Source organism: Diabrotica undecimpunctata, chromosome 9, assembly GCF_040954645.1.
Source record: "Diabrotica undecimpunctata isolate CICGRU chromosome 9, icDiaUnde3, whole genome shotgun sequence".
Lineage (NCBI taxonomy): Eukaryota > Metazoa > Arthropoda > Insecta > Coleoptera > Chrysomelidae > Diabrotica > Diabrotica undecimpunctata.
The window spans coordinates 121,672,479-121,693,013 of record NC_092811.1 but is presented as its reverse complement, the minus strand read 5'-3'; the positions used below and the strand labels follow the sequence as shown (position 1 = coordinate 121,693,013).

General features: G+C 34.8%; 2 protein-coding genes across 8 annotated transcripts in view; both read right to left on the bottom strand.

The window, feature by feature from the left end:
- AGO1 (protein argonaute-1) overlaps positions 1-20,535 on the bottom strand; it is a 118,156-nt gene that overhangs the window by 43,352 nt on the left and 54,269 nt on the right. For all 7 annotated transcript variants that reach the window (XM_072545137.1, XM_072545142.1, XM_072545139.1 and 4 more), the window contains one exon: positions 14,293-14,537. In XM_072545137.1, the coding sequence (XP_072401238.1) occupies positions 14,293-14,537 (245 nt within the window). The remainder of the gene's footprint in view (positions 1-14,292; positions 14,538-20,535) is intronic.
- Positions 6,679-8,118, bottom strand: LOC140449966 (protein lifeguard 2-like). The gene has a single exon (XM_072543382.1). It carries the CDS (start codon positions 7,912-7,914, stop codon positions 6,745-6,747), a length of 1,170 nt encoding a protein of 389 aa, XP_072399483.1. The 5' UTR covers positions 7,915-8,118; the 3' UTR covers positions 6,679-6,744.

The following is a 20,535-nucleotide window of genomic DNA, read 5'->3' as shown; positions in this document are numbered from 1 at the left end:
CCAGAGAACACAAACCTTACTCATCAACATTCAAACAAGTCTATTGCATCTAATATAAAAAAATAGACCATACCTTATAAGCTATGACTAAAATAATTTCTATCGAATGAAATCACCGGCTTTATCACCTGATAAAGCTGGTTGGTCTCTTCAGTATGTTAGTGATTTCGGTCGTGTTAACAAAGTCGTTTACCTATAAATAGTTTGTCTTTTTGTATATTTACGTCAGTCATTCATTATACAGTTTGGAAAATTTATTTGTATCAAAATTTTCATCACTTTAACGGTATTCGTGAAATTCGCAGATTTCGATAAAGCTTAAATTTGCGAAGTGCGATTGGTGTATTTCATGGATAATTTGTAGCTGTGTTCCGATAATCATTGTTGAGGAGAATCGGTAAGTACTTTGCACAGTACTTTTCACGAATGATTTTTAGATTAAATATGCTAAAAAGTTTTTCTAAATATTACATTTTACCTACACTTTATTTGGAATAGAGAGGGAGAGTATGTATACAAAACGGTTACGAAATTGACATAACATTTTAATAAGTTTCTACATACATAGGTTTCTACATTAAGTTGTTGTTATTAGCGTTCTTTTGGGCCAGATTGCAGGTATTATACTTTGAAAGTATATTCGTGCAGGGCATGAGAACAGTTTGTACCCAAATAGCATTGTTAGCTCCTCCCAGTCTGATTTGATTAGCTTGGTCTTTGTCAGAATCCGTAGGGTCTTTTTTTACTGCTAAGAACGAAGCTACCGAAACTTTATTATGAGGTTTTGTTTTAATGAAATGTTCAATAGAAGACGGAATTTTATTAGGTCGCATTATAAAAATCTTGTGTATACTTTCAGAAAAATGGAGAATTAGAGTCATGGAGGAGAAACTAAAATATATAATATTAAATAATAACAATAACAAATAATAAACAATGTCGAATCTGTGTCTGTTCTTGTGGTATATTAGGTATTACCAGTTCAATATTGAGAAGTTTGAAGGCATTACCAAAATAGATATTTGAGATTCAGTTTACTTTTATACACGGCAACAGCAGAGGTTAGGCCGGTTGAGCGTGGGAAATGAGCACGGGAACATGTAAGAAATCTCGACAGCATTGTAAGCCACGCCCCCTACACATACGCAGTACCGACTATATTTTAAAAATGGCGCACCTGTCAAATGTCCTTTGTCACCTATTAAACAGTCCAATTGTCTTCGTCTGGGATTTCTTCTGTCACTTTGAGTTTGTCAATTCTTTTCTGGTCTGTCATCTGGCACTTCTTAGTCGTTTGTGTCAATAGTAATCTATCGTCTGTCTTTTCTTTCTTGTCTGTCGTGTTCTTTTCGTCCGTTGTCGTACGTGTGTCGCGTATTCCAAGATACCCAACCATGAGATTCTTCTCCTTCCTACACTTCTCTTGCCCTGGATTTTCCCTTGTATAATTAATTGAAGTATGAAGTATCTTTCATTACGCATCACATGTCCCAGGTATTGCAGCTTTCGCGTCTTGATGGTTTCCAATATTTATATTATTTTGTTGACTCTTCCCATGACTTCGTTGTTTGTTACATGCTCTATCTTCAGGATTCTTCTATACAGCCACAGTTCAAATGCTTCCAACTTTTTAGTAGTCGACGCGTTAAGTGCCCATGCTTCTATCCCGTAAAGCAGAGTCGAGAAAATATAACAGCCTAGTTTGCCAGCTAACTCTCAAGTCTAATTTCAGTTCTCTTGCACAAAGTACCTTTCTCATTTTATTGAAGTTTGTTTGTGCTTTCTCTATTCGAACTTCGATTTCTTCGGAGTAATCGTTCGTGTGATTAATTAATGTGCCAAGATAATTGTAGTTTTCAACTTGTTCTATAGTTTTATCGTTAATTGTCAGGCTTTCATCATTATTTTGGGTTTTTGATATCATCATAAATTTAGTTTTCTTGATGTTTATTGATAATCCATATTCTTCTTGTCTGCTATTATGATAGTATCGTCCGCATATCTGATGTTGTTAATTGGTGTTCCATTGACCTTTATTTCTGCTGTTTCTCCCTCAAGAGCTCTTTTCATAATTTCTTCAGAGTATGCATTGAATAGTATATTATATATATATAGGAGTTAGGAGGTCAAGGTTCTTGAACTCCTAAGTGGAGCATAGAGCTTCAGTGAAAACGCGCCATCGGGTTCTATTTTGCGCTAAGGCCTTCACTTCATTCCAAGACTTTCCTTGGCCTCTTATCTCGTCCATGATGGATCTTCTCCAAGTTTGTACTGGGCGACCTCTTTTTCTTTTCCCTTGGGGATTCCACTCTAGGGCAGTCTTTGCGATACTGGAACTATTTTTTCGGAGTGTGTGACCGATCCAACCCCACTTTCTGGACTTAATTTCATTTTGTACCCTCTTTTGTTCGGTCAGGTGTAGCAGATCTTCGTTTCTGATGGTGTTAGGCCAGAATATACGGACAATTCTTCGTAAACATTTGTTAACAAAGACCTGCAGTTTGTCTGTGAGGGTGTTTGTCACTTTCCAGGTTTCACATCCGTAGAGTAGAACAGACATGACAATATCGTCTTCTGTACCTCTGTTTTCTGTTATGACACTTCCAAGATACGTAAAGTTTTCCACATTTTCAATCTGCATATTGTCGATAGTAAATAGCGTGTTGCTCCTTGCATTTATTCTCATGGACTTGGTTTTACTAATATTGATTTTCAAACCTATTTTATTGGCTTCAGTGGAAAGTGTTTCCAATTGGTAAGCCAGATCTTGGAACCTTTGACCTAATAGTCAGATATCGTCCGCGTATTCTAGATCGCTTAGGCGTGTGGTTAACGTACATTGTATCCCTCTTGTGTCGGAGTCTAGTTTTGAGAGAACATAGTCTATAACTATGTTAAAAAGAAACGGAGAAAGCACGCATCCCTGTCTAACTCCAGTAAGTACGTCGAATTCGTCACTGTTGATGCCATTGTGTGTCACGCTGCATTTCGCATCAGTATATAGTGACTTTATAATAGAAATTATTTTTTTCGGGATGTTTCTTAGCTCTAAAATTTTCCATACAGCAGCGTGAGACAAGCTATCAAAGACACGTTCAAAATCAACAAAAATCATGTATAGGGGTGTGTTCCATTCAACCGATTGTTCCATTATTACCCTCACAGTATTAATGTGGTCTATGCAGGAGGATTCTGGTCTAAAGCCTGCTTGATTAGCTCGAAACTCAACCTTGTTTGTTATTCTTTTCAGTATGATGGTCGTGAAAATTTTATTTATGACAGTAAGCAAGGTTATTCCTCTCCAATTTTTGCACAGTGTGAGGTTGCCTTTTTTTGGAAGCTTGATAATGTTACCTTTTTTCCAGCCCGCTGAAATGTGGTTTGTTTCCCACACCTCTCGGATTGCACTGAATAGTAGTGGTGACAATAATATACACCCCTATCGCACTCCTCTTTTAATTTCGAACTCTTCTGATCTGTGTTTATTAATGCGTATGTGTGCCTGCTGTTTATAATATAGATTTGTTACAATTCGAAGGTCATTGTATTGTAATTGTTTTGCTTTGAGGACGTCCATTAGCTCTTCGTGGCGGACTTTATCGAAAACCTTGTTGTAATCTATGAAACAGACGTACATATCTTGGTTCACATCCAAGCATCTCTGGATTAGTACGTTGAATGCAAAGAGAGCTTCACGGGTACCTACGCCTCTATGGAATCCAAATTGGGTTTCTTCAATATCCATTATCAAGTATTTGGTAAATGCGTTTATGGATGATCTTCAAAAACATTTTAAGTGTGTGAGACATCAGGCTTATGGTGCGGTGGTTGGTGCATTCTATAGCATTTTAAAAATAAAATATTTCAGGATATTTCTTATTTTACATAATACTAGGCTATGGTCGGCTACCAACATCTGCTGAGTTGAGGCATCTTACGTCGATTATTTTCGATAGATGTATATCTCTGTTGCTTATAATATAATCTATCATAGATCTTTGTCCACGGGTGTTATTAAATGTATATTTGTGTTGGTCTTTGTGGTCAAAAAATCTGATATTTATTCTAAGTTCGTTATTCGTGCAGAAGTTTATCATCAGTTCTACATTTTTGTTTTAACATACTGGTTATCTTCTTCTTTAGGTGCCGTCTTCTTAGCGAAGGTTGGCGATGACCTCTGCAAAGTCTTCCCTATTTTGGGCTTTCCTTATTAAACTTTGAAAGTCTAATCCTATCCAATCTTTGATGTTGCGCAGCCAGGTCATTTGTCGTCTACCCGGGCCGCGTCTGCCTTCTGTTTTCCCTTCTATAATAAGCTGAAGGAAGTTATACCTGTCGTGTCTAAATATGTGTCCAAGATAAGACGTTTTACGCTTCTTGATAATTTCTGTTAGTTTAAGTTCTCTGTTCATACGCCTTAAAACTTCTTCATTTCTAACGCAGTCCAAGCGCCGTGTAATAGTACACTATATACATAACACTTTATCATGCGGTATCGTAGGGACAAATCAAGATTACGGGTAGTGAGTAACTGTCGCATCTTTAAGAAGGTGTTTCTTGCCTGTTCTATTCTACATTTAACCTCTTGTTCTTGGTCTAAGGTTTCATGTATCCAACAGCCTAGATACTTAAACTTTTTCACTTGTTCAACTAGATTGTTGTCGACTAGTATGTTTATAACTGGTGTGTTTTTTTGAAATTACCATTGTTTTGGTTTTTTTTTACATTCGCCTTAAGGCCATATAGTTCTCCTACTCGCACTACTTTGGTTAACAGAATTTGTAGTTCTTCTTCACTGCCAGCAATCAGTACTGTATCATCGGCATACCTGATATTGTTCACGATTTTTCCATTGACTTTTATTCCTTCTTGTGGTTCATCTAGAGCATGTGCAAAGATGTCCTCTGAGTACAAGTTGAATAATAATGGTGATAGTATACTGGTTATGTTTTTGCTTATTTCCGGGTATTACTTGATTACCTATTCGAGCGTTAAAATTCCCCAATATTATCATCTTCCCTCTGACTTGTTTCTGGGCCGTATACTCCGATGATGTTCAGGTCTTCCTTCTCCATTCTTATCTTTGCTGTTACAATCCTTTCTGATATGTATTAACACTCTTTGATGTGATTCGTTTATTTCCTTCCTCCAAATTTTAGTATTATAAGTATAACCATTTAAAAGATAGGAGGAGAGAAGGGACTTTTGTCTAGCACTGTATACTACACTCCTTGGCTAGGCGGATAACAGAAGTGCGGTCTTCGAAAATAGCTGCAGCAGCTACACCTTACTGAAGTTTGTACGAGGCACGTTTTTTAAGTAAGTACCGTTTTTGCGATTCCGCCGCCGCAGCGCTACGGTCGGCGTTCCGCGCATGAGCGCTGGTTACCTACATCTCTTGTCTACGCACTGACGCCATTACAGTCTGATTCTTCATTGTATACTTGTTTACTCCAGTGTTTAAGATGTCTACACAATCTTGCGTCTCGCTGATTGTGAAGTACGGGCTGTTATACGATTTCTTAGTGCTAAAGGCGTAAAACCGATCGATATTCATAGTGAGATCGTTGAAGTTTACGGACAAAACATTATGATGATGGAATGGTAAGGAAATGGGTAAGAGCATTTAAAGATGGCCGCACAAATGTGCATGATGAAGAACGGAGTGGGCGTCCTTCGGTCGTTAATGAAAATTTGGTGCAGAAAGTGGACGAAAAGGTGAGAGAAAACAGACGCTTTACAATTTCATCATTGTCTGACTGCTTTCCTCAGTATTCTCGTAGTGTTTTGTATCGCATTGTTACCGAGAACTTGAATTACCGGAAATTGTGTTCACGTTGGGTTCCAAAAATGTTGACGGATTTGCACAAAACCCAACGTTTAGGCAGTGCATTGACTTTCCTTGAGCGGTACCACAGTGAAGGTGAAGATTTTTTAGACCAAATTGTTACTGGTGACGAAACGTGGGTGGCCTACGTCACACCAGAATCGAAACAACAATCCATGGAATGGCGACATTCATCATCACCCAAAAGATTGAAGTTTAAGCAAACAATTTCTGCCCGGAAAATCATGTGCACAGTTTTTTGGGACAGAAAAGGAGTATTGCTAGTGGAGTTTCTGCATCGTAATGAGACAATCAATGCAGCGTCTTATTGTGAGACATTGAAAAATCTGCGTCGTGCAATCCAGAACAAAAGACGTGGCAAGTTGAGTAAGAGTATCGTTTTGCTGCATGACAATGCCCGTCCACATGTGGCTAATCAGACCAAAGATCTCATCAAATCATTTAAATGGGAAACTCTAGATCATTCTCCATACAGCCCTGATCTGGCGCCCAGCGACTACCATTTGTTCCAGCACTTGAAGAATCACCTGGGCGGTCAGCGTCTTCAAGACGATAACGAAGTCAAAACATTTGTGATGCAGTGGTTAACAAGTCAGGCAGCAGAATTTTATCAGGAGGGTATTCAAAAACTGGTGCCACGTTATGACAAGTGCCTCAATATTCACGGAAATTATGTAGAAAAGTAGATTAAGGTACTTCATGTAAAAATAAAATTATTGCAATATCTTTGCACGTCTTTTTTTAATTCCAAAACGGTACTTACTTAAAAAACACGCCTCGTATATCGCCAATTGTAAAGAAATCAATAACAAAATTAGCAGATTTACTTTTATAAAATTTATTTTTAAGCGTTTACTTTTACAATAATGATAGACATGTTTCATCAAAACATAATATTATCGTCTTAGACAGATTAGCATTATATAATTAAAAATAAGCATAATATCTACATACAGGGATATAGCTCCTAGTATATACTCCTCTTCAGACAAGGCGATCCTGCCTCCACCAAGAAGTTTTTGTGTGTCGTATAACAAATATATACTAAAGAAAACAACCATGACAAGACCAAAAATTATATTAAAAACCTGACTACCGCCTACGAGCGAAAAGATGACCGTCATAACTACACCCACTAAAACAATAATTAAAAACGCTGCCATCAAAAAGAATTTCCACGTGGTGATATCGAAAAAGTTTAACCACGCTAAAATCATAATTGATGCACATATGAGAGCTGTGCCACCAGTTGCATACAGTACAGCTTTGTCAGAGTACTGGCAAGCAATGTAACTCATCGTGTAGGTAAACGCTAGGGTAAAAACCAACAGAAGAATAGCGTTTAATGGATAATGCCGTCTCATCGGAACCGAACAACTGAGCAATATCAGAAGAGCTACTAATGTGGCCATGGATAGATAAGGCAATACTGGAGTAGTCGAAACAAAGGTTTTAACGGGATCGTAAAATACAGTAAGTAAAACAAAACCAAACGTAATACACAACTGCACCGTTAGAATAGAATACACTTTCCTCACAAATTGGTTCCTCAATCGTTCCGATGTAAAAGTCACATACATTTCAGAGTAAGAGGGAGCAGGACCGCTGTATGTTGTTGAGTGTTGCATGTATATTTGTCTGGAATTCTCATGGGACGCGTAAGGGGGAGGAGGGTACAAGGAAACGTCGGGTATTTCAGTGTGTACGTCCAATACATTGGAACCTACAGCTATTTCATTTGTAGATACTTTCGTTCGAGACTGTATTCTGATGAATTCTTGAAAGAGCATTATCTGTTCCTGTGTTAATTGTTCGTCTAAATCTTCGAGGCCAATGAGGCGGCTATCCATGTTGAGTTTAATTGCTACTTGCAAGGGATTTTGTGAACAGTTGGGTTCGGCATTAGAAGTGCTTGGTTTCGATTCGTCTTCGGTGGTTACTGGGATTATTGTAGTTATTTTGCATTCTTCAGTATCGATTTTATTCGATTCTTGTAGTTCGAGCGACGAATTCTCTTCTAAATCATCGTCGTCGTTTATATCTATAACTATGTCCGATGGAATCATTACGGTATATTTACTTTAGCATGACTTAATTGACACTGACAATAATAATGACAATTTTTGTGTGACATACTTGACTCAAGACAAGACACTCACAGACAAGTAACTTAACAAATCAAGAAATACTAATATTGTATACGCCGGAGTTTCCCAAACTTATCTAAACCGCGACCCCTTTTTGCTAAAAAATTTGTTCGCGACACCCCAATTTCCCCCCACTCATTTATTCAATATTATTTGACAGAAATAGCGTGCCTAATTTACAATTATCTGATGGTTTCTCAAATTTAATTTTACTTTACTGTTTAAGTTTAAATCAAAAACAATTATTTTATTTTAATACAATTATTTTAATGATTGGGATCTGTCCCACTAGTAATTAGTAGTAGGTACTTCTGCCAGAATATCATTTACAATAAAAATAAATAATAAGAAGTCGACTGCACATTGTACACCGCGACATATTAGCTTGTGTCTACTAGATGGCACTCTGGAACGTTCTCGTAGCCTCGTTTTGGCTTTATATAAGCGGCAATGCGCAACGAAACCTCAGTTCGAATCCAAACAGCCTATGGTGGCGAACGCGGTGTTGAGTAATGAGTAAATATTTTACGACTTACGTATTCCCGTTTACGTATTTACGTCTACGATAAATTATAAATTATGGATAAGTTTTTTAAAAGAAGTGCAGAACCATCTACGTCTGAAAATGGCAGTAGCAGCAATAAAAAGAAAAACAGATTCTACATTGATGAATATCTTAAATATGGTTTTACCGTTATTTCCAATAAACCACAATGTGTTATTTGTGGACAAGTCTTGTCAAAAGAAAGCATGAAGCCATCAAAGTTACTTCGACATTTAAATAGCAAACATCCAGATAAAAAAGACAAGCCCGTAGAATTCTTTGAAAGAAAGCTGAACGTCCTTCATAAACAGCAAAACAGTTTTCCCTTGGCAACCATTACTAATGAAAAAGCATTATTAGCAAGTTATAAAGTTGCTTATCGTGTTGCCAAAACTAGTAATCCGCACACAATTTTGCTGAAAATCTGATTTTTCTAGCAGCTTTTGAAATGGTACATATAATGTGTGGGGAAAGAGAGGCTGCAAAATTAAATACAATACCTCTGTCAAATAATACTATCCAAAGAAGAATTAGTGATATGGCAGAAGATATTCAAGCGCAAGTTGTGGAAAATCTTAATAAATGCACGTACTTCTCTATTCAAATGAACGAATCCACAGATATATCTAACTGTGATCAATTCATTACGTTTGTAAGATATGATACAAATAATGACATTCAAGAAGATATTTTATTTTGTTCCCCATTGGAGACCAATACCACTGGAAAATGTTTACTCGACACTTTTGTGAAACGTACAAGTAAATATGATATTGACTGGGGTAAATGTATTGCTATATGCACAGATGGCGCTAAAGCTATGACAGGACATAAATCTGGTCTTGTCGTCAAATTACAAGAAATAATGCCAAATGGAGACATTGTTTTTTACATCGAGAAGCTCTTGCGTCCAAAGCTTTACCTCCTGAAATGGACTGTGTTATGAAAACCATCATTAAAATTGTAAATTCCATTAAAGGAAAAGCTTTGCAGACCCGTATTTTTAGAAAAATTTGCGAAGACATGGGTGCTTTATTTGAAAATCTTCTCTATCACACCGAAGTAAGGTGGCTTTCAAGGGACAACGTCTTAAAAAGAGTATTTCACTTAAGAGCAGAGCTTTTAATGTACTTGAAAGATGAGAAGTCCCCATATGAAAATCAATTTTCCGATCCTATTTGGCTTCTAAAACTAGGTTTCCTTGCTGATATTTTCGAGCAATTAAATATTTTGAACAGTAATTTACAAGGTCGCGACGTTTCTAAGAAAAATCGATTTATGGTCGACCTCACTTGGCAAAAAACAACTCGATTCATTCCAGTGCCTTCAGGAAATTATGGAAAATGTATCCAATTACAGTGCTACAAATTTTGAACAAGTTTTTGCTGACATGCATGTTACTTTGCTCAATTTAAAACAACAGCTCTGTGATTATTTCCCCGAAGAAATTCAAAACAGTTACGACAGTTGCAGATGGATACTAAATCCGTTTTTAGCCGATTCCTTTCAGCATGTTGAAATACCAATAAACATGAAAGAAAAACTTATTGAAATATCAAATGATGGAATGTTGAAGCTCCAATTTTTTTCCCAGAACTCGGACCAATTTTGGACCGAAAAGATGCAGGAATACCCCCAGTTCACAGAAACAGGCGCATAGCTCTTATTAAGATTATAATACATATTTGACTTTGTTTTACTCTTTTATTTTTACGGACTTTAATATTTAGTTTTATATTTTGTCTGATAATTAATTGTTAATTTCTATTTACGGCGTTGTTAAAATAAAAATACATGATCTAACAAAGTGGTGCTTTTGTCTTATTTTGGAAATGTTCGGCGACCCCCCTAGTACCTCATGGCGACCCCCACTTTGGGAAACACTGGTATACGCTATAGTCTATACAGTACATCAAAAGCAACTGTTCTATTAGTTAGTCGTCAGAGACGAAAATACCGTTGAACCTCTCAAAATCGTACGAACAAGCTGAATTTTGCCGAGAATATTAATTTTGGGACCATAAAAAAGATGCAAAAAAGTTTACCACCGGGCTTCACCCTAAAACCCCCCTCGTAGGGGGTAAAAACGCAAAAAAATTGATTTGCTAAGAATCTGTAGGTACGCCGTAGAAAAAAATGTTTTAAATAAAACATGTAGCTGAGATAATTTTAAACAAAAATGAATATTAGAACTTTTTGTGTAGAATAAACCGTTCTCTCACAAACAACGCTTGGAGCGACCGTCGATTTTGAATGTCGATTACGCGCGCGAAATCAATGTTCAATAAAAAGTTTATTAGGTCGACGGTAAAAATTCGGTATATTTTGATCAAAGTGTCCTATCGACAAAAATCAAGGTGTGGTTTAAAGGTAAAGAGTTCAGCTTTCGTATGCATTTTTTGTATTTTGGCGCAAATAAACTCACTTTATAAAGGTGTTAAATAAATTAACGTGGCGCGATTTTTGCCATTTTTTATGATTCTCATGAGATCAATACAATCCTAACCTTCAAAACTTAAAGCATGAAGTTTTAGTTTTAAGTTTTGGCAATAAATGTGAGGCATTTAAAATATGCTTAACCCTGCGTTAGTGTGCCTAGATAAATTCCGGGGACTCCGGGGTATGTCATACCCCAAACTAAGCTAATGCAGGAAGTTAAAATTTTTAAATTTAATCATTTAAAATGGTTAATCTTGGTTTTTTACTTATTTATGGCACAAATAAATTAAATATGGTACTGTAAAAGTCTTATATTTAAATGGTAAACATCATTTATCCAACATATTGCAATTATGCTAGTCAAAAAATACGAGTGAACAATAATATACTCAGATATTATGAAAAATTTTATTGATCGCAGAAACTCAAACTTATAACCTAAGATTCTACAAACTAAAGAAAAAAATCTTCGCCAAAATACATTGAAGAATAAAAAAAATTCGATATTTCGAAATTTTGGGTGTTGACTTTGATGTTTTATTCAATTCTGTTGCTGTTGTCCGTTCTTTTTATGCATATATGTATTTATGTAGATCGTATTCCATACTTGATTTTTCTTTAAGCTATAAAATGACTGTCATAAGTCTATAAAGAGGTTATACAGGGTAAGTCATAACTATTGGGACATAGACTAAGGACAGGTTATTTGGACCAAAATATGGCTATTGGGCCAAATATGCCTTAATAAAATGTTGCTGAGAAAAAAGATACAGGGTGTTAAAGTTAATTTTTGTTTTTCGTTTTTTGCTAATAGTTTCCCTGTATATTTATAAATTGCTATCTAAATTGGCACAGAGGCATAATCTTAGACAATAAATAGTATTTTATTTACAATTTTACGTTTTGTCATAGAGGGCGCCACGTGGATCATTCCTAATCGAATTGAGTCTAAACTTTTTCTGATGAAACATTTTAGTAATTTTTATTAGAAAATATGACGTAAACATCATTCTTAAATAAAATTGGTACTCTTGTTTAAACATGATAATTTCAACCGTTTTCGATAAAAACGCAGTCGAACTGCTTAGAGTCTTAAAAAAGGATTTCAAATATTATTTCATTTATGAAAAGTATGCTTTGGACTGTCAGATAATTGTTGTTGGTAAATGTCATTTGTTCAGAGTAAATTATTTTTGATGTGACAGTGTAGTGTAATGTTGCATTTTTTAAAAGTAATCATTACTTTTTTTGAATGAAATGCCTCGTCACAATCATTTTACTAATGAAGAAATGCGAGATATGATTTGCGTATACGCACAAGAAAATTTTTGCGGTCGCTCGGCAGCCAGAAGGTATGGAATGTTATACGCAAACAGAAGGCAACCAAATCACAAAACTTTTGCAAGATTATATCGTAGTTTAGGTGAAACTGGGTCATTTCACACTAAAAATCGGGGTGGTCGACCGAAACAAATCACACCTAATCAAGAAGATGAACTTTTGGTTCGAGTAGATGAAAATCCTGAAATAAGTTCACGACATCTATCAGCAGCAACAGGAGTAAGTCAGTCGTCTATTGTTAGAATTCTAAAAAAAAGAGAACCTCCATCCTTATCACTTCACTCCTGTTCAAAATTTACTTTCAACAGATCTTCCACGACGGTTACAGTTTTGCCAACGTATTCTGAATAAACATCGCAATGACAGACACTTTATTAAGAATATTATGTTCACCAACGAAGCAACTTTTACCAGACGAGGGGTTTTTAATTGGCGAAATAGTCATTATTGGGAAGAAGAAAACCCACCTGCTATTAAAGCTAGACATTTTCAGCATGAGTTTAAATTGAATATTTGGTGTGGCATTATAGGCGACCAACTACAAGGGCCTTATGTTCTTCCTCCGAATTTAAATGGAGATTCTTATTTATTCTTTTTGGAAAATACTCTTAGTGATATTTTAGATGACCTGTCACTTGATGTAAGAAGAAAAATGTGGTTTATGCAGGATGGAGCGCCACCTCATTTTTCATTAGCTGTTAGAAATCATCTTATTGACGTATTTCCTCAACGATGGATTGGCAGAGGCAGTGATTTTCAATGGCCACCAAGAAGTCCTGAATGAAATTAATACACGAGACGAACTTTGGAGATACATTCAAAATGCAGCTAATCTTATAAGGGGACAGAATAATATTTTTTAACGTCCGAAAATCCTTTATAAAAAAAAATTAAAAAAGGCATAGAAATCGGAGGAGACCATGTAGAACATTTAGTTTGAGTTTTTGTGAGTTCTTTTAAATTAAAGTGTGTTTAGTTTTGATTTATCGTCAAAACGGAAACCTTACGTTAGTTGCAACTTTGTTTATTAGTTTGGTATTTGATAGTGGAATTGTAAATAAAATACTATTTCTTGTCTAAGATTATGCCTCTGTGCCAATTTTGATAGCAATTTATAAATATACAGGGAAACTATTAGCAAAAAACGAAAAACAAAAATTAACTTGTAACACCCTGTATCTTTTTTCTCAGCAACATTTTATTGAGGCATATTTGGCCTAATAGCCATATTTTGGTCCAAATAACCTGTCCTTAGTCTATGTCCCAATAGTTATGACTCACCTGTATATGTAACGGTTAAATTCCCACCCTTTCTGTAGAAGCTGTATCAATATGAATAGTTCTATTGTTGATCTGTTTGCTGTAAAACTGGCTTGGTATTGTCATGCAGTTCGTTACATTCGTGTTCCTTGTTTGCTCATTATTGATACTAACAAGAAATTGGACAGTACTGATGACCGGGTACATTGTATGCCTTACTCCCTCAAATTTTTCTGTTAAACCTCCTTCAACTCTAATTTTTTGTCGATCTTCATTAATGTCATTCTTGTGAAATAGTTTGTAAATAAAAAACAGTTACAAAAATTAATTTTAAAGGCTGTCGACGTATTAAGTGATGGCGAATCTTTTGAACTCCGTGTGTCAAAACTTGAAACATAAATACTAAAAAAATAGAAATATTTATAATTTTTTAAGTTAATAATTTGTTTAATACCATTTAAAGTACAAAAAACAAATTTTTGAAATCAATTATTTACATTTAGAGACTTGTTTTACATATTAGTTAGACTGATTCGTTCTAAAATAACTCTTTATTATGAAAAATATTTAAATTAAGAATTTTTTATCTTTGAAAATGCGTGTCACCAAAAATGGGCTCGCGTGTCAGCACTGACACGTGTGTCATAGGTTCATCATCACTGATGTATACTAAAGCATTTTCCTAAATGTCTCTGGAAAAAGGATTTCCTTACCTTTCGAGGGCATTTATCCGGCTGAATGTTGACGTCATAGTGATGTACGAAACCCCTGGGCATGGTAATCTGAAAATGGTTCGCTTTGAGACCGATGGGTCGGCCTTCGCGTCCAAGGTTCGGTCTCCTCGGGCATTGGAAGACCGGCGGTTCCACTGGTGGTGAGACTGCTGCTATGGCACCAGCTGCGGTGGGAAGTGCGATAGCGGTACTGGTAGGGCCCAAGGAGGTTCCGGATGCACCCGCTATAACAAAAACATATGTCAGCGGAATAATAACATAAGGACGCAACAAGCAAGACAAAGTGATAAAAAGTAAAGTAAATATATAGTGGAGAGCGTGGATATTAACCACCATACGTCATTTATACCTGACAAAATATGTAGTTATCGTATATTCTTAAGCAAACAAATTATTTATTTTGATGTACGCTTTTGATACTACATTGAAAAGAGTGCTATATAAACACAGTCGGAGACCAACTGTAATCTTGGTAATACAGTTGGTAACATTTCATTTTTGTTTAGATTATGAACATGAGTTCTGTATTCTACTTTTTCTTTCGTTCAAAATACTTATTATCACACCAACACCTGTTTACAATTAAAAAATTACTAGAGATTTAATTTTGTACAATTTAAGAATAAGAATAAATATGCTTCAATTATACGTAAAATAATGCAAAACTGAAACGTAAATTTTCATAAGTTCATTCCTAGGAAGAGTTTCTACCAAATTTCTCAACGAATTTCTTCACGAAAATTTGCAGTGTGGAAGTTTTTATTCCACAACGTGCTAACTTCCGAATGAAAAAAAAAAGAGTTTCTACATTCCACTTATTCTTCTTACATCCTTTATCATTATTTATCACAGTTGTGGTTATCCCGGAAAAGTACTCATACCTTACAGTGATCCAAATCGCAGATTGAATCTTTTACAAATGACTCGTCCATTACAGATGAACAATGTCTTCAAGACACTAAGAGGTGATCAAACTGATCCACTATACTAGTTTCGTTCCAGGTTCCTTTATAAATAGTTTACACTAATAGAAACGAGTACCAACCTCAGGGATGGCAGGTCTGGGGATTTTTCCTCAGAAAATTGAGAATCTTTGGGGAATGGAGAAAAACTTTTTAAAATGACATCTGGGGAAATCAAACTGGTAAAATATGTTATTAAATTTAGTAAAAAATAGTTAATTTTTAAGTCCAGTAATTACGTGAATATTAAATAAACTTCAACAAGATAAGATCGCGGTGACTGATTCCACATACTCAATATAGCTTGGTGAATTGGCGCTACCGCGAACAATGATATTGCCTGGGGTTCCCTGACATTCATCTATTATAAACCACCTGTGTAGTTCCGGAGTTCTCCGACTCACAAGAAACAAATAAAATTATCAAGAATTTATTAATTAGTATTACTTTACAACGGTTCTCATTTGTTTCGAGCTTCTGTGACATGTCATATAATCCGTGTATAATATTAATATACGCCATATGACAGAAGCTCGAAACAAACAAGAAGCGTTGAAAACTCATATGGCTGAATATAATATTGGTAACCTATATGGCAGGCAACACGGGTTACATACATGTAGGAGAAGATTGGTTAAAAAATATAAATCTCGGGAATTCTGTTCAAAATCTGGACTTTTAAAACATAATTTGGGGAAATTAATTTTTTGAGCCTGGCAACGCTGTAACCTATTCTCAGCAAATACGAGCCGGGTATGAGTTAAGCGCATGAGGTGGATCAATTTCAAATTAATGTATTTTGGCCAAAAATGCGTCGAAATTGATAAAAGTAAATTTTTCAAAATTCATTTTAAGATTATAGCTTTAAACTGAGGTGCTCTAGATCTTTTTACGTTGAGCAAAGCCAAGTTATAAGCAAAAATGTCTGATATAGTCGATAATTTATTACTTTTTAATAATAAATTTGCAATATCTCGGCTTCTAATCATTGTTAATAACAAATTTCTATCAAAAAATTCGGATTATCATGTTGAAGATGCGGATTCAGCGGGTCAAATTACATAAAAATCAGTAAAATCTCGTGGACCTCCATCGGCCACGACATTTCCCTTTTCTCCCAGACTATAAGAATCTGATACGTGATCAACAAAGCAGTGTCCTATCTGGACGACAATGACTCAGCTGATATAAACTTGTTCCCGCGCATTCCAACTCCACATTTAAGTCTTTAAGTATGCTTTGGGAGCCACTGCCACCATCTGCAAATCACCGCTAACAAGGTCAACTAAAGGTATCAGGATTCCAAGTAAAAGTATTAATAATGTAAAAGATATTTATATATCTGATAGAATTTGAATAATTTTGGCTACCTGGATTTTTTATCGATTTAGTGGAATTTTTGACATATTTTCAATTTGTTATTGTAGCTTAGGGAAATAAGTAAAAAAATCTTTTTTTACTTAATACAGTAGACTCCCTCTATAACGAGAACTGAAATGGCAAACTAATTACCTCGTTATAAGCCGATCTCGTTATATCAGACAACAATAATACTGTGAATATATATGAATATGTAATTTTCTAAAACATTAACTTGCTATAGCGAAGCCATTCGGAGCAATATAAGATGCTAATAAATATTGTTTGAATGGCGTCTTTGAAAAAAAATTGTTTACTTTTATTGTCAATGAATTACGTTAAAACAAAAAACAGTTGTTTATTTTTATTGTCAATGATATACGTTAAAACAAAAAATCTGTACCTATTTTTTTTCCAACTACGTAATGTATAAAGCGTTTTTTAAAGGAGAATAATAAACTATTGCTTCTGCAATTGGAAGAAGTCTGTCATTTTTGACTGCTTTAAATTGTCCAGTATCATTGTATGTATCTATCATATTTTCTAAAGATGTGAAACAGTTGTATTTATTGTAAAGAAGTTTATTGCAAGCAGCAGTTAAGTTTATTGCGGTGCAGTTAAAAAGAGTATTTATTTATAACCACGGCTGGTGGTTATAAACTCGTTATAACCAAATTTGCCTCGCTATAGAGGGTTATAGTTCAATAGAAATTTCACGGGACATCTAATGTACCTCGTTATCAGCGAAACCTCGTAATAACCGTGTTCGTTAGAGAGGGAGTATACTGTATATATTTATAGCAAGAAAACCTATATATTCTCTGCAAAATTCGTTGTTTTTTAATTATTATTAAGTTCGAAAAATGAAACTTCAAATCACTACAACTTTATTTACAGGGTGAGTTTGTAGTGCGACATTGATCGATAATTCCATGATGGTACAGAATATTCAAAAAGATATTTGGAAAAAATGTAAGCACTGATATTCTCCAGGCTTGGATAATAAGCCGATTTCTAAAGGATGATTGATAATTACGTGGTAAAGCAAATAGGACTTTAAATAGAACAATCTGTAGATATTTTTATATTTACATTCCTCTTATTCTCATAATCCTCGTTCTTACAATATGAAGTTTCACGCTACTATACAGGGTATTTAACGAGTTATGACCGTTTTTTATTTCGAAATCGCTATGAAATAAACACACTGTATATAAAGAAGGAATGAATAAGTATTCTTTTTACATAATAAGGTAAACAATATGTTCTAGTTTTCAAATTAAGCTTAACAGAAATCATTGACAAATATTCGTATACAGGGTGAATTACAAAAGAAAATTACGATTTTCGCATATTTTTTAAATGTAAAACCATATATTTTATCTTTTCAAAATATTCCATTTATGATACTCTTTCATTTTTATGAAGAATTAAATCTAAACTCATTACAGAATGACGGTATTAGATTTTTGTTTTGATACAGTGCAGCAACAGTAGTAGTTGCTTCTTAGTGAATTCACTACGAATTTTGACCAGGATGAACGGCTTGTGGAATGCAATTTTAGATTCCCTTGCCGAGTAATTTATCCAGCTGTTTGTTTCGCAAATTTTAGGAAACACAGTGGTTAAGATTTGAATTCGGTTTCGCTAAGTAGAAATCGTTTGATTTCTCTTTTTCTAAACTCATTACTTTCCGAGAATTTATCAGAATAGGAAACAACAATGCCCAACATAACGAAGCAGTGGCTTTCCAAAAAAACTTATAATTTAAAATAGCATCAAACATTAACTCTTCAGTAATTAGAACTATGCGACATTATTTTCCAAATACCTACTTATTTTCGACCTTGAAAGCATGTTAACACACTTTCTTCCAGTTATCTACAGTTATTTTGGCAAATTTCTGTTCCACGCCACTTTTGCTCGTAAGGTAAAATTAACATTTTGTTGTATTTTTCGTTATTTTTTCATTTTTTTTACAGAATCTTTCCGCTTTTTGCAATATCTAAGTATTCTAATAGTTACTACAACAATTTTACAAGGTTGTGTAAACAATAAAGCATGTTGTTTTATAAAAATAGCAATAAAATGCATGTATCAATAAAGTAAGGTTAGAATGTCTTTAATTTAAACTTTTAAACTATATTTCATAGAAATAGAACACTGAATTATGATGGTATTATCGTAAAAAACACTATACTTAAAAGAAAAAGCAGCAGAGGAAGCAAAATGTTAACTTTATAGAAATTAAAAAGTCTTGAGATTGGGCATTTCAACTTTTGTTTGGAAAGTAATTGACAGTTGTGACATCACACTCCCACTGTCCATTTGCCTCTTGTTATGTTTCGACAAAATTTCATCACCATTTTTTTTTCTTAAGCCCTTTCTGTAAGAAAATTATTAGATATTATTATTATTATTAAGTCGTTTATTAGAATAAAATTAAGGACGATTTTCGCCATTTCCTACGTTTCACAAATTCCTATTTCGTTTCTTTGTTGTGGGTCGTTGTTATTGATTTCAGAATGGTACAATTTACCGTCTTTGTGTCTGCATGTTTTGAGCTAGGCCATCATAATTCATAAGCCATAATTATTGACGATTTTAAGTGTTTGGTCTCCTGAAGATTTCCAAGTTTTCCGGCAGCGTAAAGACTTTCCTTGCCTATCCCAACAGTAATGTTGCTATTTTCAGTCGAAGGATTGGGCTGCTCCCAATATGCTCTTCTTCTTTCGGTTCTTTCTTCTATCTCCTATATGGTTGGTTACCATTATAGCAATTATGGCTTTATTTAGAGCTGCTCTGAAAAGGTCTACTAAGCTGCAGTTGTACCATTCTAGTAGGTTTCTCACCCAACAAATTCTTCGATTTACGTTTCTCTTTGAATCCACGTTATATTGAGCATCAGCATGTAGCACCACATCTCAAATGCTGCTAACTTCTTTATTTTTTCTATCCTTAATGTTCAGCTTTCCATCCCATGGAAAAAAGTAAATAAAATGGACCATTTTAATCTATTATCCTCTATATTAAGATCACGATTAGTAAGAATCTTTTTCGCCTTCGCAAAAGTTGCCTCGCAATTTCTCTACTTTGTTGGTAGTTCTCATTTATCCAAGTTCCTAGATATTTGTCGTTACTAACCCTTTCTAAATTTTTCTTCGATGGATAGCGTCACTTGTATATGTCGCTTTATAATAATCAAGAACTTTGTTTCCTTCACGTTCATTTCTAATCCGTGCTAAATATTCAATTCATTTGCTGTTTACTAAATATTGTAGTGTGTAGAAAGTTAGCTAAAATAACGGTGTCGTCTGCAAATCTTATGTTATTCAAGATTTTTTCCTTTATTGTTATACCGTACTCTTCCTCCAATAATGCTTTTTTAAAAATAAATTCGCTGTAAAGATTAAATAGCAATGGAGACAACACACGCCCCTGTCGAACACCTCTTTTAATGTATGTTTTCTGTTTGCTAACTGTCAAATTTTAACGATCGCTCTTTGATTCCAATACAGATTAATTATGATACGTATGTCTCGACTGTGTTCATTCTTTTCTCTTAGCAGTTCTACAAATTTCTGATATCTGATGCTATCAAACGCCTTCTAAAAATCAATGAAACTTTGCGTCAGCACATTAAAAGCAAAAAAGTGCTTATCTCTTTCCTGAATCCGAACTGGTAACATCTGTATTCTTTGTAAATACGGCAATTTGCTGGGATATGATAAAATGTTGTTCCGTGTGAGATATTTTATCTCTTCATACCAATCACATCTAAAGCCGGCATCTCACAGAATGTGGAAAGGCGCTCTTCGCTGATTCACGTCGACAAAGAGAAATATAAATATTTAACAGTTTAAAAAAAAAGAGAACACCATTGGCATCCCATGTCATTGTG